The sequence below is a fragment of the Apus apus genome, chromosome 2 (assembly GCF_020740795.1).
Source record: "Apus apus isolate bApuApu2 chromosome 2, bApuApu2.pri.cur, whole genome shotgun sequence".
NCBI lineage: Eukaryota > Metazoa > Chordata > Aves > Apodiformes > Apodidae > Apus > Apus apus.
In genome coordinates, this window is record NC_067283.1 from 142,764,848 (window position 1) to 142,790,711 (window position 25,864).

At 39.6% G+C, this 25,864-nt stretch overlaps 1 protein-coding gene across 5 annotated transcripts in view; it reads right to left on the minus strand.

Annotated features, from left to right (window-relative positions):
- SAMD12 (sterile alpha motif domain containing 12) overlaps positions 1-25,864 on the minus strand; it is a 174,249-nt gene that overhangs the window by 92,383 nt on the left and 56,002 nt on the right. For all 5 annotated transcript variants that reach the window (XM_051609799.1, XM_051609797.1, XM_051609798.1 and 2 more), the window contains exon 4: positions 1,023-1,163. In XM_051609799.1, coding sequence (XP_051465759.1) covers positions 1,023-1,163 — 141 coding nt within the window. The remainder of the gene's footprint in view (positions 1-1,022; positions 1,164-25,864) is intronic.

A 25,864-nucleotide genomic window follows, 5' to 3' on the forward strand; every position in this document is an offset into this window, starting at 1 on the left:
CAACACCAAGTCTGAAGGAACAATTTAGTTGAGACATCAGCTCTTTCAGATAAAATACAGCTTATACAACTAATCAAGAGAGTTTTTCCCCAAACACAGTAAGCAAGTCTTAATCAGGAATATAATGTCATGTGTGAAGGACATTTTGTTAAAAATAACACTGCATGTACTGAAGAACTCTATTTCTTTCATATGATGAGACATATGACGGGCACTACACCAAAACACCACAGACGTTTGTGGTTTATGCTATCTTTGCAGTACCAGACAACATTTAACACTGAGAAAGCACCGCAGATACAGAGTAGAGGATGTCTAAATGTTGCTTTACGCTATTACCACAATGATTGCTTTTCTTCCTTGTTATCACAGCTGTTAAAAAGCCTTAATAGACAGCTAATAACACAAGTCATTATAAACCACCTTAACCTCATTTGGAAAATATGTATGAGCTTTTTTGTTACTCCTTCTTTCATATCTGCTAATCAAGATCTTCATATTGAGCCTAGTTTTGTGTTTTCTTAGCAGCATAAATGAGAAGGAACTCTATTCAAGTCAATAAAATTATTGCAACATGAAAAAGGAATCAGCCATCTGCAAAAAACTGAGTCTAACAGGTAATTTTCCACTGACGGCTCTTACCATAAAACAGGTTACAGAGATTACTCTTTTATCTAACATTGAAAGTAAACAATTAATGCAAAATGTACAATGTCTGTAAAGACAGCATGTTCACTGCTTGTGTGCCCTTTATATGTAATTATTTTCATCTTAGTAAGTAGACAGTTAAGTAAGACTACCACCAAGCTGTAGATGGAGCCTACTGATCATGCAAAACAGGCAGCTGAACATCTCTGTTTATTTATGCATTATTTTACCTTTTGTTCCCACCTTAAAAAGCATGTGGAGAGACATTTTCACGTATCATTTCTTGCGGGAGAATGTCAAGACACTTTTTATACCCTCAGACAAACTTCTACCTGATCTCAACAACTGTCCATATAAAAATTCTTTTTTCATACCTTGTGTAAGCAGCTGGAGGTTTCGGACTTCTTCTCTCACCTTCAGCTGAAGGACTTGCTGCAGAATGTGCTGTCGCAGGCTTTCCTGGGCAATGCCCATTCGTTCAAGCTTTTTGTCAGTAAGTCTCAGCAAAGCACGACCTGGGTGGAAAGGCAAAAAGAAAAATCACCCAAGGATTTCCATTAATGGAATATTCTCCCTCTGACAGGATCATTTGCTACAAGTAAAAATTCCCAGCCCTGAAATACCTCAGACCGAGAGGTTCTTGTTTCATCAGTTAGGTTTTTCCTTACTGTCAGAGATTTATGTTCCAGCTCTTACTTTTCTTTTGATTTTCTGTATTGTTTCAGTGCTTTGTGAGACATTTAGGCAGTAAAATAAGCATCCTGTGCCATTTCAGACAATCAATCGCTGTTCTTAACTGCCAGCTGGTCTCCACCAGGTAGGATATTCCCTTAAAGTCAACAATTGGTCCAGGTGACTAAATAGGCCCTCACCTATTTTCAAGCATCTACATTACTATCCAGAAACCACTAATGGAAGTTAATTTTACCAATTCAATCAATTTAAGATATACTGCTGATGACTATCATTGCAATTCAGATATGTCTTTACCCATTAGGGTAAAGTTGAACCATGGTCCCATGCAGATTATAGATGTTAAAAAAAATCAAGCAATCCACAGTCCCCAGAATCTGCCAGTGGAACTCTTACTCCATTTTTTGGGCATCGATAGGCTCTAAGTAAAGAGGAGGAAGGCAGCACACTGGCTGAGCCAACACTAAGGAAGTACTTGGACCAAGCAGAGAAGCAAGGCATCAAGCAGAGCATTACCTTAGGAAGAAAACCAAAACTCTTTGATCTTCACTACTGCTGTGAGCAAGTACTGAGCTGAGTGCCTTGCAGCCCTCTACTGAGCCTTGGTTCTCAATATATACTTTTGGTATCCAAAGGTGCTCTGGTCAACACTGGCAAATCACACTGGAGCAGCATTGGTAGTACCTTGGAAAATTGCATGTCATTTGGTCCACAGACTAAACTCTTTACCTCTAGTTCTGACTGTAAGAGCTTTTTAATTATTGAAAAACCCTTCTTTGATTTCTCAGGCTTTATTCTAAAACCAGAAGACAGCAAGAGCAAGTTACTCCCTTTGTGACACAGCATTGTATCACATTACTGTGCTACCATTAATGTGGCTTTTGGATAAATTGTATAATTTAGCTCATCATAAAGTGCTACCCAACACAGCAAGATAAGGCCCGTATTCTCTTTCCTTACAAACAAGCAATGAGTACAGAATTTTTATTATTATTTTAATTAAAAAAAAATTTAAGACAAATGCCAAGAATTTAGAGGGGCTCATAATATTTGTCCCAAACGAAGCAACATACCCTTCACCAAGTGGTTCTGTGGTTAGCGGGATCTTGATACAATGCAAGGTAAAATACTGGGATATTACTATTAAGAAAATCTTATTAATCAGATAAAAAACAACAAGGTTCATACATTTTCTGCCCTTCCACACCTCCCAAGCACTACATGCTATGGAGGATGATCTTTTGATTAGGAAAACTTTCTCTGAAATCATAAGCAACAGGAATTCCATGGCTTAATGTAATAAGAAAATATGGAAATCAGTCTCTTACAGATCAATGCCAGCTGTCCAGTTCCCCTGCTGATGCAGTCAGTAATAATGACTTCAATTTTTATATCATCTTATCACACTAAAACATCTTAAAGCAATTTATAAAGGCTGTACAGCAGTGCAAGAGTATGGTCTGTAATGTCAATCTAGCAACTGAAAACAAATAAAAAAACCCCAAGTCATCAGTTTAAAGAGTGCCAACATGCATGTCCTCTTAGGGCAGGGAGTCAGCAGCAGTAATATGAAAGGACAGAGGCTATGCATCTCATCTTGTGCCCTCCACCCTTTTTTGGCCATGGGTATAATAGCCATTACTCTTTACTTCTTCTGGACAACTCTTTATTTCATATTCACATTGGCTTTCTACCCCAGACACTCACTGCCTTTGGAAGTTGAGTGTGCACAAAACAGAGAAGTCTCTTTTCAAATCCCGGCATGTCAGTTACTCTGTGGCTTAGGCTCAAAGCAAATGCCATTGGAAAAAAAGTCTTTGACTCACACTACCTGCATTAGCTTGCGCAAGTTGCCTTAAATTAACTCTTTCTTGCACCAAATCCAACGTGACACGTTGAGACAACAATCAGGTGAGAAGACAAGCATCCAAATGTGGCATTTCAAGAATGCAGTAAGTGATCTGAACTAAGAAAATTCAATCCTCCCCATACTTTCTTCTCCCTCAGCACTCGGAACAACATCCAAGTCAGAACTGGACTACTTTTTCATTTGGGTACTAAGTCACTGTTTTGCAAAGATATCACTAATGCCTGGATCAGTCACCAAAGCCAGTTAGTTACTAAGGCCAACATCCTGACAAGCTGCTAATGATTTTGGGTGTTTCACTTTCTTGCTTCCTTTACTGAATATATCTGAAAGTGCTAATCATTTGGTGCTAAGAACTCTGTAAGGGTTATTGAACATTGAAACCCGTTGTTTGGAAACATTCAAAAACTGACTAACAAGGTCCTGAGCAACCTGCTGCAGTTGTCCCTGCTTTGAGTAAGGGGCTGAACTAGATGATAGCCAGAGATGTGTTCCAACATCAGCTGTTCTGTGATTCTGTGCAACAACCTACACAAAGGATCTCAAGATAAAGATCTATTTTCTTTGAAAAAGAGAAGACCAACAAAGGAAATAAATAAGCATACACAAAAGGTGGTCATTTTTGCAAGCATTAGGGTTAAAAAAGAGAGTAAAAATTTGGGATAGATTTTTAATTTTTAGAGAGTACTGGATAGAATATATTATCTAGAGCAGAACATGTAACAAACGTAACATTTTCTAAGAGTTTGCACTGATCTTTGCTGGAACACAAGTAAAGGAACAGAACTGGTGCTGCTTCTTTGATGCAGTAGGTACATGTGTGAAAGAGACCAGGACATTTTTTTCAAAAGCACCTTGACCAAGAGAACCATAAAGACTGCAGTCACAAACCCCTAGGCCTTGGCTCTAGCAAAGCTGGAAACCAAATGCTTAAAAAAACCCCACACTCACAACTCCCCCAGTATCTGTACACAGCTTTTAGCACCTAAAACACCAGCCCTCTCATACTCAGTACACATCAGCTGTGGAATGTTCAGATACACCCTGAGGGCAGACACAGAATATAAAACACTTTCCAGCTTAATAATGGATTGATGGCCTAATTTTTTCTAATGTGACGTAGCTGCTGCAGATCTCATTTGATCAAGCTGGGATTAGATGAAAATTTGAACAGAGGGAGAAACATTTTATGCCACAGAACGTTACTAGGAGTATAAGAATTGGCCCAATGAAGCTGGCATTGGCCCTAGAGCAAGGAATGTGGCACAGTCTGCTGTACCTAATAATAAATGCTCATACCTCCCTGCACTGGTAGAGCCTGCTGCTCTTCTCCCTAAGTCCATGAGGCTGCACCAACTGCTGGTTCCCAGACACCTAGAGGGACATCACACAAGAAGCCCTGAAAGTACCCACTGCAATGAAGATTAATGAATAGGTGAGAAGTGCTTCAAGTGTTCTGTAGTTCTTGCATTGCAGTATTTGGTTAACAGTTCAATATTCAGTTCATCTGTTGCTTCCATGATTTGCAAACTTCAATCATGTGCCTTTTGATCATATTTCTGGATGGATCCAGCTAAGAAACTGAAAAACAGGATCATGGGATTCACTAAGCTCCTAAATTATGCAAGATGAAAACTTTTTCAATTTTATACTTGAATGCTGCAAACACCATTTTCAATTGTTGACACAACAGGATATTCTTTCTTAATTGGTAATAATGTGCCTCTCTAGTTTTGGGGTAGAACAACTTCAAACGCACTGCTTTTGTATTTACCTCTTTAGTTCCACAAACAGACTCATAATTCTAGTTCACTGGGTTTTTCTACTTGAAGTAGTCTGATCACAGCTTTCCTCTTGCTTATCTAGGCTAACTGTTGGGTTCTATTCATTTCAGTGTTTAAAAACAAGCCTCCTAAGACTTACCAATTAAGAAATTTCCATGACAGAGACACAGACATTAGCATCATTGTGCAGATGCTGGTGAGACACAAGTATAAAATTCTCATCATGTACTCAGGAAAGACAAATTCAAACAAGAATAGGCAGAGAGAGAGGCTATGACTTCATAGTGAGGAATGATGAAATGAGAGAAGGCAAGGAAAAATAATAGTTACCTACAGAATGAAAATGGCCTCGTGATGGCAGCGGAGGGAGAGGAACACCAGGGAAAGAGAAGAACTAATAAACTGAGGAGCTACATTGCAAAGAGAACAAATGGATATTAACATAATTGAGGATGCTGGGTTCAGAAACATCTTGTAGAAGAAGAAACAAACCAGAAATCAATCCACTTTTCACACAAAACTTTATGACTTCATGATGCTCTTCTTAATAAGCCATCAAATCTACAGTTCTAGATTTTCTGATTTCCACACGAGAACTTAAGAGCACATATCTCCTTCTCGTGATAGTCTCATCACTACTCAACAAGACATATCAACCACATCATCAGTGCCTGTGGCAAATCTTTTCTTGCAAAAACAGTTAGATCTGGTTTGTCTTACTAATACCTTTAGCCTGAAGACTGGTGCTGAATCTTGGTAAACTGCAATCTGCATTACCACCCTCTTTGCCCCACTTCAGCTATCTAGTATCTCGCTAATCAGGAAGAAATCACTTGCTTCAAAAGTAAAACTGGATTCATTTTTCATCAGACTCACCATAGCAACAAACACTATTGATCTGCCTATTACCATAATGGCAGCTACCTGCCTAGGTGAAGTAGAATTAGCCTCTCAAATTGCTATTGGTAGCTGCCAGGTACTTCTGATGTGATGAACAACACTCAACTGGAGACCAGCTTAGCCAAAGAGGAAACACAAAGGATACTGGTATAGAAATAAAGCAGAGGGAACAATAGCTTCTAATGATGAAGACCAGAAGAAGACTATTTAACCTTGATGAATATCAGAGATTTCCAACTGAGGAAGTTCTCCAACATCAGAGTTGGCATTCTTGTGCTTTCTCATCCTGTTAAATGCAGCAAAACTCCATGGAGCTGTAGGAATTACTTTCTGCTAATTCAGAGGAATGGGAGAGGCCCTTAACTTTGGCTCCAGTGGAAGTGCAGGAAAGCACGGGAAGGTATTTGCTCATATATCAAATTAGCTTCGGAGACTCCTTTATTTGTTAACATCATCAAAGAAGGAGAGGACTTTCTGGCTCTTTCTCATTCGTTATTTGCTGGACCTGGCAGAGGCCAGCTCTACAACAACGTTTCTCAAAGAAAACACTGCCACACTGGTCAATTAATGTCTGATCAAACTCAAAAAAGCAGCTTCGTGAACAAAGGCACTTTCTGAATATTATTAGCATCCTTTGTCTTCACAACATCTCTATTTATAGTTCTGGTAAGAGGAAGTGATGACTATTGTTAATAATGCCAATAAATCTACAGTAAAACAAGTTTATTTCCCTCTCAGGGGACCCCTTTCAGGTCAAAATTCTCTTGCACCTTTCTGCCCTTCCTCCACACTTCTTATCTGCAAGTGTGAAAAGGGTATGAAAGAAAAGTAATTCAAAACAATCTTTATCTTAGCTGCATCTTCAAATACAAAATTAGCAACAATCAAGACATGACTTTCTTTCTAAATTTGTGTGTTTCTGACGAACATATTAAGTGGTCAGTAATATATCTGTAAGGCTATTTAACTCAGATCACATAGTTTGGTGTAACTTCCTCTCACCTCAGAGCTGTCTGTACCGATTCCCTCTATATTCCATCAAATAACGCTTTTATTTTCTCTTCTCGTAATTCTGTCAAGAGTCCTTTGAGCTAAGTATCTCCTGCCCCACAATCGTCGCCAAAAATGCACCAAGTTACAAGATGTTGCACAGTTCTTCTTGGCTCTTCCCAAGAGCCTCTCTCAGTTAGCTACCCCCAGCTACCACTATCTTTGGGGCTCCTATGCCCCGCTACATGGGCTCAAGCATGTCCCTCTGCTCAGTCACAATATTGTATTTATGCTATTGAATGAAAACAACAAACCTGCAGAAACTGTGAAGTCATATAAAAATACTAAAAGACACTGAGTTAACAGTGCATGGGTTTTGAATATTCATTTTAGGGACTGCATTTTAAAAGTATCCCTACTCTTTTCCTAGTAGGCACTTTCTTCCAGCTCAAAACAGTCCAGGTATCTTTAAAAGTCATGCTAAAGACAAAAATATCTCTCCAGAAGTGAGTCTCCTGACTCCCAACTGCTTTTATAAATAATGCAAGCAATTCCTGCTCCTTAACTCATCCACACATTTTCAAGAAAGCATTTACTTGTTTGCATGAATTGTGTGGGAGCACCACATATCCTTATATATAACAACTGAATTAATGCTCTAGTATCTAATGATTTACAGATGTACTCCAAAATAACTTTATTCTATGACAATATTAGCTCTACATAGAGAATGAAGGGGTTAATGAGAAATTGTGTATCGTGATTACTGGAAGTAGTTCAGTAAGTCATTTACTGTACTGATGGGAACTACATTGATTCCTTACAAGTCTTGAGTAAAAGACTGTTAGCCAGTCCTGTTCTTCAGCTGAACATACTCAGGACCTGATGATTTTAATAGGAGGAAATAGCAATAACTTGAATTCCCCTCTGAAATATAAATTCAGTCACAAATCACATTACACCACTTTTCAAATGTACTGTAAAATGTGAGACAACCATTTTTAGTGCTCTCAGGAAGGACCCAATAGGACCCACAGAGTAAATTAGGGATAAATGTAAACCTTTAGCAGGCAGTCTATAAATCCACATTGCTTGTTGCATGTACATTTGCAAACCTACTTCCTGGCCATACAAAATTATATATTATCTACATCTATATAAAGATATAAAGACATACAATAATGATTTCTATTATATTGCACATAATATCTTTAAAGAAAAAAAAAATTAGGACTATTGTTACTGGTATCTGTGTGCTAGATTTATGGTCCCTCTATTCAAATAAACAACCTCAAGGTCTTTTCTGTTTGTGATGGAGTGAATCTGTCAACATCTTTGATTTTGTCCACCACCAGCAGGACATACAGTTCTTCAATTCCCAGTTAACCTAATGTCGCTCAGTGTGCAATCCATTATACATTACATATCCCATTTCTTTATTAATTAAAAAAAAAATCACATTAGATCATGCCTGCTGGCAAAACTCCTGCTAACTTATTCAGGAGTGAACACACAGTCATATATTAACGCACAGCTTCTACACAGAACAGATTAGGAAAGGGAAAGCCTATTTGGGAAGCATTAGAATCGACTGAACTCTTTAAACAAACTCAAACAAGAGCCTTTCCCATAACTCCTAATGACGGACCTTACAAAAATCAGTTTTGTTCCAGAAGAAAAGCCTCATTTATTACCACAAGAAAAATAACTACACACACTCAAGCACAGGAAAATACAAGCATTCATTCTTATAGTGCCCAATAAGTGGGAAATCCTTGAAATCACACAGAAGACTGTCTTACCTTCTGAGATTTCTAAAGCAAAAGGGGATCTGCAGTTCTGCCTAGAAATAGAACTAATGTGTGCATCCAGCAAAGGGGGCAAGCCCTATGAAGACAACATGTGAATTCAAAAGAAGATGCTATTTAATTGAGGAAAAACACCTGCTCCTGTCACAGACAAATGTACCCACTGAGCTCTAGGAACTGCACTTGTTTGAAACATTCATGTGGCTGAAGACCAAGCTCTGGGAGCCTGCTTCCCTCATCCAAGGGACAGGTATTGTTGGTAAATATTGCTGCTTGCCCTAATTTGCTGGTAATCGATCCAATCAATAACACAAAGGTACTACATCACAAATACACACCAAGGACACAATTCTTCAGTATGCAGTATGTGGAAGGATAAGGAAAAACAAACCATTTATATGCAATATCTTTCATGTTTTTGTAATGGCTCAGAAAGCAACCTTGGGGCCACCTCACTTGTTCTGCAATGCTGAGGAAGGCCATCTCTTCTTCCTCATGATTACTCTAACCGCCATACAGGACTCAGACAAAAACCTACACAAAGAAGTAGTATTTGGAACATTTTTCATTCACTTTATGAGTTTCCTTTGATGCCAAGCTCGTGGGAAGAAGAAGAACCTATATAGGTTACTCTTTTGCATTACAAAACTCTGTGGGCCATCACAGGTTCCAGTAAATCAGAATTTGAGAACTTCCATTTTCTAATAAAATTTTCCAATCACTGCTTTGTGTAAAATGAAAAGAGCAAAATTAAAATTTTATTAAATATTAAAATAGCCTTTCATATCTCAATGCTGAGGTACACATGGTATTATGTTTCCCAGGCTGTACCCCTAGCTCCCTCCTGCTCCACATTGTTATCTCCAAGCAGCTTTCAGTGGTGCCCTCTTCCATGCCTGTTCCAGCTTTACCCTTCATTTTTTAATAAAAAAAATGAAATTGAGAAAGGTTTTCTGTTAATATTCATGATGTTAATAATTCATGCTAATAAAAATGGAAAATTAAAAGCAGCATGCTCCTAGGTTAAGCACCGCAGACTGCTTCAATTCTCCAAATCTGAAGGAAGAATCAGCCACATCTCTCCTGATGTACTTTTTAATCTAAAACATCTCTTTGGGGGCTATAACCAGAAGCTTGGCACCTGTCAAGCTGCACACATAACCTCTGATGTGTCCTTAACTTTCAGGTTATGCTGCTCATTTTATAACATAGAGGAAGGTAATTTTCCTATTGTGAGTCAACTCCACTCAATTACATGCACAGTCTTCCAGATACAGACACTAATCTACTGCTACATTGCTGGTTCGATAGTACAACAAACTTCACAGAGTTCCCTTGCATTTCTTCCAGCCTTTATTACTATAGCTGTGAGGAGAATCAAGACATAAGGATTCTATTCTGCTTGCCTATTCCTCTTATTTAATACTTAGACTCAATCTAGAGAAGACTCTAGGACCACAGTCATTTTGGATTAGAAATAAAACAGACACCTAAGCAATGACTTACTGTACCTAATTTGCAAACAACTGGTCCCTGTAACAGAATCCTGAACTTATTTATTGAAATTCTGCCTGCTGTACCCCATGTATTTGACCCAATAACATATTCTGCCAAGCATATGGAAGTAATAATAATAATAATATAATGCTAATGTACAAGAGGCATACCAAAGGGTGCAGCCTGGTGTTGCAGTCCAAAAGGAACACGCAGACGAGCCCCACACTCCAACTGTGGGTCTCACTCTCCCATGGAAAAACAGAAGTTCGTTTTCTCCACAAGGAGGAGAAAGGCAGGAAGAAATTGTGTGACCTTCTTCATAAAAATAACGACTATGAGAAAAAGAGCTCTCCCTAAAAGAGGGAGACACCTCATCTCCGAACTCCCAGGTTAACATGCTGAAGCTGTGCTCCCCTCCAGGCCAGGGACCAAAAGACTCCCAAGGGAAGGCTGCGCTGACCTTCCTGCAATGCACTCCAGAACTTGCATACAAGACGCAAAGGCACAAACCCCTGCCAGTTCCCAGACTGTTCCCAAGAGCAGACACAGCTCTGGGGGAGCGTCCCAGTGGCGCAGCTCTCCCTTCTCCACAGGCCAGGGAAAACACAGACTGCCCAGGCAGGTGGTTAGCTCAGAGGCAGCTTTTGAAAGCCCTCAAGCCAAGGGGGAAGCCACATTTCATTTCCCTTCTGCTCAGATTGGGACAATTTTGGACATGCATAAAGAAGCAACTCCAGGCATGGAGGTAAATAATAAAATAAAATAGCTAAAATTAAAAAGGAACTAGGAAGTTCAGGCACCTCGAGGCTTTTTCAGCAACCACACAAAGGACTGATCTGGATGACAACTCAGGTGTTCAATTTGCAATACAGACCATCACACCCATGACTTCGATTCAGCATAACTGGATCTGTACATGTCACCAGAGGGTGCTCTGGCTGCTCAGCAGATGCCTAGAAAGGAACTTCAGAGCAAAGCAAGAATATCACAATACTCTCCGCCTCCAAAAGCTTGTGGTTTAGGGACTAATTTAGAAAAATGGAGTTGGCTAATTTGAGCCACAGCTGAGCCTAAGGTCAGTGGATATCTTTCAGTGCCTATAGCAATACTTAGGACTGGTTGTGAGAGGAACCTCACCAACATCTTAACATGGCAGAACAATGCTTTCGTTCCCAATGTGATCTGATCTAGCAGGAAGGGGCAAACCATATAACAAGTGCTGCAACTTAATTCAAGAATGAGGCTAATTAGAGCCATCTAGCAGTGAAATGGCTGATTCTCAGGTGCCTGCAGTCTTCAAATGAAGTTTTTGGAGAAAAAGTTCAGAGCAGCTTCTTTCTATTTTTGTTTATATTATATTGTCATTTTGATTACTTCAGGGGGTTTTCTTTCTACTGCAAATTAAATTTTTTGTTTTCAGAGAGTTTGCATCACTTCAGAACCACAAATGTTAAAGCACTGTATCATGTACGAGCCTTCAGCTACACCTTGTTTTTACTAATGAGTATCAGGAGAAAATATTTGAATATATGACATTATCCACCTTTAAGTCTTTTTGGTAAAGATGCACTGAGTTGAACGAACACTAATCAATGAATAAAATCAGATTAGAGAAAAGGAACAATTGTGGCTACTGAATGTATTATAAACCTTATCAACAATTTATATTTAATAATTTATACAGAGGAAGAAGACTTGGAACTACCATCACAGAAATCTCCTATGGTGATACTGAAGAATAACTCCCTAAGCAGACCAACAGAGCAGATAACACACAGTTGAAGCACAGTACTTTACATACAGAAAATGCATGAGGTATCAGTGACACACTGGTTAAGTCCAGGGCTAGATACTTCCCTGGCGCAGTAAGTGACTATTCCAACAGATTCAACGAAGATGCATCTGCTCATATCAGAGCTTAGTCACAAATACACAAAATCATTTTTCCACTGGTTTACACACACAAAACAGAGAAACAGATAATTTTCAGCCTTGCAAAACTTCCCTAGACCACAAGAGTCTAGAGAATGTTTTCTGAGTACTAACACTGAGCCACAAATTCAATCCTTAGTCAAGTACTAAATTGTTTATCTTCGTCTCCATTTATTAGCTTGCGCTAAGTCTTCAATACAGAAGCCAAATCATTTTAAGGTTCGTTTCAAACATAGTTTTGGTTATGCAAGAAATACAATTTCTTGTTTCTAGGTAATAAATAAACATATAGGCTTAACACACTTTCTGGGTTGTAGACACATGTCTTGTGAAGCTCCAGCAAGTAACAAAATTCACATAACAGGATTTGAAGAGAAACAATACAAACTCTAAAAGCAAAAAATAATACTATGGAATTATTTGCTTAATCTTTCACTGTGTAATTAAAATTCTAAAAGAAATATTCTGATCTCTAAATGCTCTTTGCTCAATTATTTTATATTTCTTCTGTAATGATCACCTTTCAGTCCTCTTTGTGATACACACTGTACTTTACTTTCCTCACCAATGTTCTTCTGTTTTCTTCCCACTAGAACAAGCAATTTTCTGCAGTTTTCTCAGGTGTAAACCAAAAAGAAAGGTGAGAAAACACCTATTTACTTGGAATTTCCCTGGGAATTGTTTGTATATTAGTCAACACCCCAGCAGTATCCCTCAGTAGGAGCATCCAGACATTGAATTCTCTAAAGGAAACTCTATGACTAGTAAGGTTAGGAAAGCAGAAGGATGAGGGCTATTAAGCATGTAGAACATGCTTTTTTTTTTCAGCCTTGTGAAGCTCACCTGATGTGACACACTCTGAAAACAGGGCTATGCATTCTCCATTGCTGTCCATTCCAGTAAATTAACTGGTGCCACCACTGTCCAGGCACTGGAAATGTCATTTCTACTATCAAATCACCCTAGTGGTTCCTAGGATGATTTGACCTGGGCCACTTAACTTCCCCAGCAAATGTCAGGTATAGTACAGGAATAAGCAGAAACTAGGGGCCGTTCCCCATAAATGGTGTGAACACAGTCACCCTATCCTGAATAGTAAAAGGCCTTTAGCAGCAGAGACACAACTCGTACCTTGCCAGCTAGCCCCAGTGACAACAGCTATTTGAGGAAACATCACTGACACCAACACAGCAACACTACAGAGCCACAAGTTTTGTTGGCAAAATACAACCAGCTCTACCAACATAGTACACCTGCTATATACGGGCCTGTTCAATCTTAAAAAAACAAATGGGTTTCCAGGACTCATTATCTCTTCCTGAAAAGTAAAAGCATAAGTTGGTTTATCAGAAATCAGAGATTCAAAGGTGAGACAAAATTATTTCCTCCCTTGTGAATTCTGTGTCCATTGGCACAAGTCAGAGCAGTTGGAAGGGATTTCCTATGCTGTTTCTTACCTGTTCTAAACTATTAAATAACTCAGTTCTCTCAACAGTGCAAATGAGGAAACACAACAGGAAAGATGTTTGGCTAGGTTTTTTAATTACTATGGCAATTTTACTTAAGATTTAATTTTCACTTCCTGGAATTTGAAGGATTCAGCTGTTTTCAGGCCTGTCTCAGCTCTTACTTAATGACACATTAGAAAGGTATTCCAGTACTTTCAAACACTAGGAATGAGGAGGAGAGAGAAAAGAGGTGTGTATGACTGGATACTGTGTTAAGTCCGTAAGTGACAATGTGTGAAAAAGAGCCCAAAAAGCAGTAATCTCAAGTCCAATTTTGGGTTACTTCTGGAGGGCAACATGCTGCATATCACACTACACAAGTCAGAAGGGCTGTCAAGGATTTTTACACATATACTCTGCCTGATTCACAGAGACCATTAATTATAGTTGTAGGGTATACCTGTGTCAGCTCACTTGCATTTCTTGGGCACACCCTTAAAGTGTTTTGCAAGCCTGACCACTAAGCCAGTACTGCTGCTGAAGCACTGTCGGATCACATAGGAAAAATGCTAATGAATGTTGGTCTCCTCTCACCTGCAAGTACAATTAGTCTGCTGGCCCAGACTCCACAGGAACCGCTTTAAAGCAACAGGCAATAAGAGCATCTGAGAAAGAGAGGAACACTGACAAAAATCTGATCTTTCCAAAGATAGTCACCAGGCTTCAGTCTTTACCTAACCACAATAATTAATGGGATAAGATATCATTCTAGGCTTGGGATAAACACCATGTGATAAATGGAAATCACTTTCTTATAACTCTGCAGGCTAAACACCTTCTGCAAAGTAACTTGACAAGTAAGGGAAAGCCCCTGCTTGTCGCTAGCCAAGAGCCTCCTGCTGCTGCAGAGTGGCTGGGTAGAGCTGTTATGGGAATGCTTTAAAAGAAGCATTCACAAATACCAAGAGAACTACTCTGCTGCCACAAAGGTGGTCCAGACGAAGACCGTTACTAATGGTGTTACTGTTAGGACTCCTGAATGTTACATAGCTGTTGGTAAGAAATGTTCTTCTTGCCTCTTCCCAGTGGAAGTTTTCAGATTCACCACAGATATTTTCAGGCATTTAAAGCACTGTACTGACCACTATAAAAGGTGTAGTTGGAGAGGTGATGGTAGAGGTTAGCAAGAACCACAATGCCAAGATTTTAGAAAGGTCCTGACTTACACCCACACACATGTTGACAACAGGAACATCTGCATCTGGAGACAGAGGACCATCTCCTGAGATGACTCCTGATTTGCAGCATTTTGGAATTGCCAGCCATTCAATGCACTTCCCAAGCTTGCAAAGCCTTTCACTAAACACTTGCCTGGAAAAGAATTCAAGTCTGCCTTAAGAAGTCCCAGAATGATTGGGACTAAAATGGCTTTTGGAGAGCTGAAGGCTAGATCAGCACAAGATAACCAGGCTCTTAACATGGAAATGTTTCTTGCTACAACTGACTTCAGCAATGCAATCAAGGGCTTTCTGAAAGCAACAGAGACCTGCACTTCAATGTAGAGTATCAGAGAATCTCAGTTACATGAAACAGCCTCTACGAAATGAAGTAATTTACCGAGGGGTGGAGGGGTTGTGGTGAGGACCGTGGGGGGGGAGGGGTGAGAGTGAGAGTCTGATTGCAAATGCAGGAGCAGTTTGTGGGAAATCCATGTTCTTAGATAAGAAATGTCACTCATGTGATAAAGTAAAATATTGCCCTGCATACACCTACTTGAGTGTGAATTCATGCAATTTCTCACTCATAACTGAGGCCTGGATATTATGGGAGTAGCGCTTCAAGACAGAAAGAGGGGAATATAAAGTCACCAAATGACAAATTAAACAAAATTTAATTATGTTATTATTTTTATTAATAGAAACTTACTTGTATATCAAATTAAAGTTGTTCACATCATTGTGCCCAATTCTGGAGCCCCCAACATACAAAGGACATGGAGCACATGGAGAAAGTCCAGAGAAGGGCCATGAAGATGATCAACGAGCTGGAGCACCTCTCCTACAAGGACAGGCTGAGAGAGTTGGGGCTGTTCAGTCTGGAGAAAAGAAGGCTCTGAGGGACCTCATAGTGGCCTTCCAGTACCTGAAGGGAGCCTACAGGAAAACTTGGAAGGACCTTTTACAAGGGCTTGTAGTGAGAGGACAAGGGGTAACGGATCAAAAGTGGAAGAGGGGAGATTTATGTTAAGACATTAGGAGGAAATTCTTTAGTTGTGAGGATGGTGAGACACTGGCACAGGTTGCCCAGGGAAGTTGTGGAAGGCCCATCCCTGGAAGCGTTCAAGGGCAGGTTGGATGGGGCTTTGAGTAGCCTCATCTAGTGGGAGGTGTCCCTGCCCATGCAGGGGGGTTGGAACTACATGATCTTTAAGGTCCCTTCCAACTCAAACCACTCTATGATTCTATTAAAGCATTTTTATTGTAGAGTCATAAGGCTGTGCAAAGCTAGAACAGTATTTGCTTAAGAAGACTAAATTGCTTCTCTACTAGCTAAGTTTATCTTCTCACACTGATATTACATGAAAATAAAGCACATAGGTTTTCTCTGACGCCCTTCATAAAACCTTTTTACTCAGGTGATACCATTGTTTTTAATTCTTTATTACTGTGTTTTGGATTGTGGTAAAAACAACACAAGTGGAAGGAAAAAGAAGTATAATTTTTCCTGAGCTTTCTTATCACCCTAAAAGACAAATAAAAAATTTGCATCATCTCCAAGTGCTACATTCAGTCCAGCAGTGGTGTGGCAGGAAGGCAGTAAGTACGTTATTTCTCCTTCCATTAAGTTCTATTTCTACATGGTCTTAAACACTTAGAGAAATCAGAAACATCATCAGTTGAGGTGGAGATCTACAGTCCACATTTCTGCTCTTGTTCTAGCTTGGACTCATTGAAGATTTCTATGGCTGCACCTGCTATTGTGGGTTGGGAGCACCTGGGTTTGGATACAAGTTACAGTATTCATACCACTACAAGCTTTGAAAGCAAGTGGCAAATGTAACAAGATACGCAGAAGATTTTCAAGTGACAGTGTCACACCTTTCATCATATGGTTGAGTGGCAATAGGCAATACAATACAGTTTGACCACAGCTATTCCATTTTACGAAGGCACTGGAGTGTCCTGCTTGTCCCCTTACTTGGAACCTGCCCTGATTCCTGCTTTTACACCTCTGTTAACCTACTGCCTGACAGCTAGCAAAGATAAAGCTCCCTCCCCAGGGGTCAGTTAGACCGAGCATTTCCAGTACATGACTGCAATACAGTTGCCTGAGGCATGACTGGGGAGTAACTGGGACAATGATATGTGATCTCCCCACAAACTAAAATTGCACAGGATGGTAACAGCCACACACTAATATTTAAAACTAGAGATAAAATCCCACCTGGATGCCCCTGGAACAGGAAAGGACACATCAGTCCACAAAGAGATACTGCCTTCCTGGCTGTATGGGTTATAAGAACCTACTTAAAAAACTGCAAGCATTGCAAAAGGACACAAGGCAACCATGCCTGGTTTGTTGAGAGCAAATCCAACCCACTTCTACAGTTAACCCACTTCCAATGTGATTTGACAACCAGATGACATACAAAGTTTATGGATACAAGGCATGTTAGTGTAAAACAATTGAAAGTTGAGTCAAACTAATTTGTTGTCCATGTCGGGCCCCTGCAGTTGCAATCAGTTCCAGTGCTTTTCAATAACTTTCTGCAGGGGACAATTACGTGACCGGTCACTGTGGCTTACATAAAACAGACCAAATTCAATATTTCAGCTATGATTCTGGTCCAAGGCCAAATTTGGCAACTTCACTTCTCTGCACTCAGAGAAAGTCGTTAATAATTGGAAAAAAGCAAGCTGCATATTTAAAAAAGAAAAATAACGTATCAGCCTAGAATCAGCAAGTCCTCAATTTCTTTGGGAAAACTTTTTCAACATTAATCTGTATTTCTGAGAGATACTATCAAAAGATACTGCTTCCCACAGTCTCCTGCTACCAGTTATAATTGCAGGTTTGTACAAGTGAGTGTTTCAGACTACAAATGTTTTTCCTGTTCTTTTCCTTTGGGTAATTCATTGAGGTACAAACAGACCCAGCACATCAGAGCTTTTGCCATACAAAAGCGTTAACGATGCTGCAGTTTACAGCATTTTTTTCTGCCAGATGGATGATCATATTGGTGTAACAGTTCCCAGGAATTTTTGCAAGTCAGCAATTGACTGTACAAGATTTAGTAGATGCTGTTTAGGTACAGCTTGCTTACATAAAGAGTACACAAATACTTGCTTACTACTGAAGGATTCACTCAAATGGGATGTAAGAAAACATATCCTACCCTGCCTTAAATTTTCAAGACTACTATGGCTAAGAAGATACAATGTTTCCATCTTTTTCTGCAAGTTGTCTTCTGACATCTGGCATTCCAGAACAAGTAATAAATGCTCAGACATTGTTATTTTACTGACAACTAACTAGTTCTCTAATAAATGGCAAAAACAAAGGGTCAGTCCTGAAGCTCACCTGGTAAAAGTCTGTCAGGAAAATGAAAGCCAGGCATCATTCATCAAATTCAACAAAATAAAAAGGCTCTGTGAGTTCTTCAGAAGTTGTGTCTCTGAAGGCCAGAAGTATATTCCAGTAGTAGGGATCTGGAAGTAAATACTCAAGTTTTTCAGTGCAGACTTCCATCTATGTTGACAGAAATACCTCAAACACCACTAGTCTGGATCATGTATGAAAACTGAAACAGACTCACATGAGCACATGTTGTGCTCATTTAGGTTGCATTTTCTAGACATAAAATGATTTGTGCCACAAAATAACAGAGAATACATTTTTCAACTAAAATACTAACTAAATATCAATAAAATCTACAAACTAAGGAGGCACACAGTTTTCTACTCCATCAGCCTGGTGGGTTTTTTAAGTGTTTTGTGGGGTTTTTTTAAATACCTTTATCCTTGCATCTTAAGATGTTCGTGTCTTCTAGTATAAAACTCAACACCGTCACTGAGCACGTAAAAAGTCAGTATTAAACCTGCACTGCTCAGGTTTCAGAAATCAGGAAATGGCAGCTTTCAGGTTGCATGAGCACCCTTATCTCTGTGCTCTACTCATACACATTTCCACTGAGACTTTGGCTGTGTGTTCATATAGTGACTGCTCAAGCACATGAGTTATCCTACCTTATGGAAGGCTGTGAACAAACTGCTTGAGGGCAGGAGGGTATTCGGAGGAAAAAAGCTTGTCCAGTGCTCACACTCCTCCCTAAGCACTACTTTTGGACAAACAGCCTGATGTAGCATACTCATAATTACAACTATTTTGCTGCTTTAAAGATTCATATAGAATATACTTGAATACCACTTGTGCTGAGGTTTGAGAGAGAATCCATGAAAATTATGACAGTATATAGAAACTGCATACACAACAGATAAGTTTTAAGAAATTAAACTTACTGATAATTATCTACTATACAGGGAATCATACTGTAATTCTAGTTTGAAAAATTCATTTTTAAATAATGCAATAAGAGAAGAAAATGAAAGCTTCCATAGAAGTATACTCTTGATTTACAGACTAGTAGCAGCCCCTCTAAACAGACACTCCCCATACACAGAGAAATGCGCAATGCAGCCTTCTAACAATTACCCATTGCATATATTCCTAACAAAGGAGGCCAAATACATGTTTCAGTAAACACATGAAGCACAGGTGTTTATGACTATGATTATAGCTGCTTGACACTTTCCATAATAATCAAGTGTTGCTGAACCACAACGACCAAGGCTGAAGATTTCCATGTCAGTTATTTTGCATCAGACTGATTTTTGGTAGGCTTAATTGTTGTTGTCAAAATTTAAACAGTTTTCAATACAAGATGAGGGAAAATACTTGCAGTTCAGTTAAAAGAATTAAATAACTATAGGGAAGAAGAAAAAAAACCCCATAGGTTCTAGTTGCAAAGTATAACTTGAGAGTAAGCCTTTGTGTCAACATGCTGTCTTTGGGAAGATCAACCTAACTTTGTTCATGCTAAAACCTTTAAAGCTTTCAGCCTGCAACCATCAAGAAACACACCCAAAGTCTTTTCAAGAGATTGTGCCTGATCCAACCCCAGGCTAAGGAACAGACATCCAAGCCAGGTAGAGCCTTTAGTGAGCCAGCTACAACGAGAAAAAAAAGTCCCTCCTGTACGACTGTAAGAGATGACTGTTCAACAGAAGGACCAAAAATCTCAAAAAAGAAGGAAAAAATTTTAAACCTAGGACAAGAAAAGGATGGGAGGTCCCAGTTAGATGTGACCAAAACACAGCCTCAATCTGCAGACTCTTCTATGGACTTTCATTGGTCCCTGAAACAGAAGAATCTCATGTCAGCCAGCTGCTGTGAAATTCACTGGCAAAATGAAGCCCTCATTGTCCCCCAGTGCCTGGTCCCTGTAGAAGATTAGAAAACATTACATACATCTGTAACCACTATAAGCACTCAGGGACAACTCCACTAAATTCAGGTCTGGTGATGAGCAATGTGGGAATCATTGCAGTTCAACACTGACTTAAAGTTGCATCTCATGGGTGCATATCCATTGAAATGGCTATTCCTCCATCGCAGTAGCACAGACTGTTCCCTCGTAAGGCTCCACCTCACTCATGGCCCAGAGAGAAGACTCTTCATGAATACTCCATATGATCCTTCATCTAGCCTGACAGCTTGTGCTCAGGCAGAGCTGTGTTATGCTGCAACAGTGCAGATCTACAAATTAGGAAAGCAATAATAAAGGTGCAGAGAATTAGACTTGGACAATCCAGTGTCAGTGTTTATCGTTGAACCCTTCAAGCAGTAGTTTAAGATTTACCCTTGTCCAAAAAAAAGTCTTGTACCATTCTATGGCCAATGTATTCTTTTGACCTGAGCCAGTTACTCTTTCTGCTTTTGTTAAAAATCTATGCATCGAGACAAAATCTCCTGGAAGCCTCCAGTCCTTGAATTACTTTTCTGAATGGACACTAGACAACATCTGAACTTCATAATCTGAATCCCTGTAAGAGTTCTTGCAAAATCTCAAACCCTGAGATTAGGTAATCTATTTAAACCCAAAGAAGCCACAAGCAGAGGAAAAAAACCAAACCAGCAATGGCATTTGCGGAAGTGGAAGATACTCTTGCCTAAAAATGGGACAAGTACAGCCAGTGTGAAACCTGCTTGCCTTTAGACTGATTTGTTGTCTGCACTTTGCAGCTTCAAGTCCCATTCCAGCAACACACCATTAGGTCAGGGAACCTTAGGAAACTACTTTCTGTAACATATAGAGGCCAAAGATAGTTCCATGGTTAAAATCCTTCTATTGATCTGATCCCAGCTGTGTAAGTTGATGGCCACACACTCTGAATCAGAAAAAAAACCTTGAAGTGTTATACCTACAGAATAAATAATCTCCAAATAGTAATTTTCATTATAATTTTTATGACAATGCATGAGCCACTTTGGTGGTTGCAAATGTAAGGAAATGCACAGCATGACATAAGAATCAGTTATCTGCCCTGCAGTTCTTTTTACAGCAATTCCCAGGCAACAGCTCTGGTAGCCAGAGTCTCCTAGCAGGCTGCAGGTTCTGGTACCTGTCCCAGCAAGAGAGCATCACACATGGCTTCAGCAACAAATGTTTATCTCATCTATGTGTATGAATGTGTAAAGAGACATGGAAAACAGATGGTATGTGTGGAATACTGCACAGAAATGATACCTAAGAAGAGAATTGACGGAACGTCAGGTATGTGAGTATGTATCAGCATCCCACTCGACTCATAAGAAATTTTAGAGATGTCATCTTTGCTTATGTCACATGAAGTACATTCAAGCAAAATTCAAGTCACAGGGGAATTCTAAAAGAAGAGAGAGGGACTTCAGCATCTCAGAGTTTGCCTTTCTATGTTGCATGAATCTAGCCCAACATGCTGTCTAGTCAAATACAGGAAAATATAATAGATTCAAACCCTAGGAGAGCTGACAGGAAAATACACATTAAACACATAAATTACTGATTTTATCATGTAGTTTCCCCAAGTACATACTTCAAATGAGATGTTTACAACAGGGGTACATCTAGTAGTACGCAGGACTGCTCATATCCAGCTCTAAGTGGGAATACAAAGTTGCCCTTAAATCAATAGTTTTCCCTAGACCTATTCTGACATACAGCTTGAACAAGCAGGAAAAAAACACTTGTAGAGTGTAGAGTACAGGAAGAACATATGGGTAACTGGCAGATTATTTTATCTGTAGTTTTGCTAATTAGTTTCTCCTGCTATGTGGGGTGCCTAGTTGGAGGCTCATTTGAGCTTCCCAGGGACCCTTGCTTCTGAAAACCTAGACTGTCAAGAAGCAGAAAAACAAAACCACAAATACAAATCACCCTCTATCTAAACTCAGACAAGGTCGTAGAGTATACTGGGATCTAGAGACTCAGATATTGCTGCTAAAGGACCGCTGTGACCACGCAGCCTAGGGGGCTGCATGTACACAGGCTTACCATGTATTTCTCTATCCACCTTTCTCACCTTTCAAAAACTTAATCCTGTCAGCATCTACCCTTGTTCCTAGTAAGCACTTCCACTGCCGAACGACCTGCAAAGCCAGGATTCCTTTTCTGATTACTGAATCACTCAAGCTTCCAATTTCAACTTTTGAACACATGCTGTTGTCCTGCTAAGTCACTATACCCATTTATCAAGTCATCTATCAACCTTTCTTTCAGCAGCTTCATCTCCTGTAACATGACAATACAAGGCTCATCTTCCAGGCTTGGGAAAAGGTTGGGCTCCACCTTCCATCTACTTGTCTGCTATTCTTAGAACTAAAACATCACAACTGCACACAGTATCCTAGTAGCCGGCATAAGTGACCTGACCTGTGTACATCACAACACTCCTTGCTATTAAATACAACTTTTATAACCAGATATTACGCAGTCCCATTAGCTTTGCATTTAGAGTACATGTAATGTGGCTAACTACGGTGACTCCCAACTAATTTTCTTCTTTGACAGCCTGCATTCCAAGGGGAAAGAGACCATACCTGCAGGGTGAAGGGATTTCTCATACACTGCATTACATTTGGCTTCATGACAGATTTTGTCAGGACCATCTATCTAGATTATTTATACCATGCTTGTACCATCAACCTGTCCTGCTAATTGCTACCACATCAGCCACAACACTTAGGCAACCAACACAGAAAGTCTGAACGATGTTGCACAACCAGCTAAACCAGGGGACACTAATAAAGGCCCTTTTCATTAGTGTCTCTCCACTGCGTAGAAGCATTTGTCAATGAACCAGCCTGATTCCAGCATACAGCATATGGAATTAAAAGGCATGTGCTTAATTAAGATGCCACGAGATCCTAAGCTGTAGGTTTTGAGGGCCAAAAATCATACTACATTCCGTGTGGTAGCTATTAACTACTAAAGTTGTCCCCTTGCCAATGGAAAAAGAAAGAAAGAAGTACCAGGTTAGTTTGACAGGCTGAACATCAAGATGACTGGTATTAGCTATACAATGCAATTTTTTGTTGACAGAAACCCAAATTAACTGTACCATTATTTTGGCAGAATTGGCAAGAGGCTAACAGGTCTGTAGCTCCTTGTGTTGAGTGTAATAAAAAGAAAAAACCTCAGAACACAATTTTTGAACAGAAAGAAGCTTTCTCTGTGAGACTGACTTGGAATGAGTCAGAATTATATGGGTCTGAATCTGGCTTAACGTGACAAAAAAGGACTGAACACATCTGAGAATGGCAAATTCAGAAGCAGATTAGCTTAGGATAAAGGCTACAGGTGACATTCATCACAATCAAGCTGTCTTTTGTTTGGTTTTGATAAGCCAATATATGACAAGCTTTATCTACACACGTATAACATCCATAAACCAATGGACACAAGCATTTTAGCTCTGCAATTTAACTAGCACTTGACAGCGGATTGCAGTGCTGTACTTCATAGATTTGATATGCTCGTAACAGTTTGTCACATTCCTGGCATTTCTCCAGACAGTGTTTATACTTAACAACAGCAAAAAAAATTAGAACACGTAACAAACATTTCCTTATAAGCCACTTGGGATTATTCTGCATTTGGCACTGGTTTTAGAATAACCTTATTAATCTGTCTTCAGTTTCTGGGCTGTTATATTTAGATCACAAACATGTCCTGCAAGATAAAATCTACATAACGTATGCAAAATATTCATTCAAAATGGTAGCCACAGGAAAGCCTTGACTAAAAAGAACATCTGTGCCAACATTCAAAATCCAACTGGACACAGTCCTGGACAACCTGTTCTAGCTGACCTTGCTTGAGCAGGGGAGTTAGACTAGATGATCTCAAAAGGATATTTCCAAGCTAAACAACTCCTGGATTTAGTGATTCTGACCTGCGAAGAGGTAAGTAATCTCAATTCTGCAATTCAGTGCACCCAATAGAACATGCAGAAAAAGGGACTAGTGTTTATACACATAAATATGGTTGGAGGAATCAAATAGTTCTGCAAAAGATGTCAGTCTAATCACAGCACAATGTCACCAGGCCCTGTGCAATGTAGGAGTCCCGTCAGTACAGCTGACAGGACCAGGATTATATTGACAGGTTATCTGAAATACTTGGCACCGACAAAAGATACACATTAGCTCAGGGATATCATTGTTGGGCATTTCACAAAACAGAACAAAGCCTCAAATTCTCCATGGGGGAACCCCAAGACAATTTGGGGTTTTTAGACAGTGATTAAGAAGCAATATTTTTGTCTGTGGAACGTGGAAGCTTCTCTTACCAACCTGGTGGGCAGGAATTAATCTGTGCTTCAAGCAGAGCTATTGGGGAACAGGGTGAGGTCTACACAGTCTGACAAGTTGCAGGTTTTTGCTGTTCTGAAGATTTCTGAAAGGATACCTCATGTGCTGACAAAGTTTTTGGGCTTCTTTGGGGTTTTTTTTGTTATTTAGATTTGATTGGATTTTTTTCATCCTTTGACCCTGTTTCTGCTGTAAATAAACTGCAAAGTGTCATGAAAGACTAAAATCCACAGCAGACTGGAATAGCAGCCACTGAAGTTCAGTAAGAACAGAGCACCTGATTTTCAGAAGCAACACAGTCAGTCCTCAAATATATGCATTCACATACTGGACTATGTTAGTAGCTGTAGCTAATACTAAGCCATTAGAACTGGAGTCTCCCAAGTTTTACCTGAGGTTAACCACTTCATGTTGCCTTCTGTATAACAGATTTCTGTATAACAGACTTTCTGTATAACAGAGTTTGCCTCTGATAAGCACATTGGGGCTCAGCAAGGTTAATGAAATCTCAGGGGAGACACGACCTATTTTGTTGTGGGGTTTTTTTGGGTTCTGTTTGTTTTTAAAGGAGTCATGTCTTTAGTGCATCTTGTTAAGCAGGCCCATGTTTCAGACCAAATGGGTTGATTAAGATCCTATTTCTTTGTGTGTCTAGGCTCACATTTGTAAGGGTAGGGTTTCTGTTCACAGATAACACAATCAGTGAAAACACACAAGTTTCTCACAGTGGATTCCTCATATTGAGTAGCAGACAATTCTTCTGGCTGCACACAGAGGGACAAAAAGCTGTCTCCTGCTTCAGGTAAGTGCTGATCACCACTAGGATCCAAGGAATCAGATAAACACTTCTCAGGGTGTGTGGATCCTGTCAGGTGAAGGACTGAAAATCAATTCCTGAATGCAGTAAGAGCTAGGACAGAATTCAGCCTTTCGTTCTTCTCCTCCCCCCTCCCTCCTCTCCCTTCTTTTTTTATTTGTTTGCTTGTTTGGTTTTGGTTTTGTTCCAAGAGCTCCTGCCACTGAATTCAGAGAAAAATGCTCAAGCTGGATCCTTTTATCTTTGCTAAAAAACTCAGGTATTTGAGACCTCTACTGTGCACTCTATGATAACAAGGATATAGCTCAGTGTTGAGTGCACTGTGCCAGACCCTGCCAGACTTTCAACCTGTTAAATTAATTATATAAAAATCAATGACTTATTTTTTACAGAGGGTTATTTCCTTGGCAAATCTTGACTTTCAGAGGCCAGCTGTTTTAGCACTTGAGTGGTTCAGCTTTAGATTTTATTTTTATGATAATACAGGGGAAGTTTTTTTGTTCCAGTCTCTTCCTGTAAAACCTCAGATGGTGGGGCTGATATTACCAAAAGCTGAATCATTTTCAAAA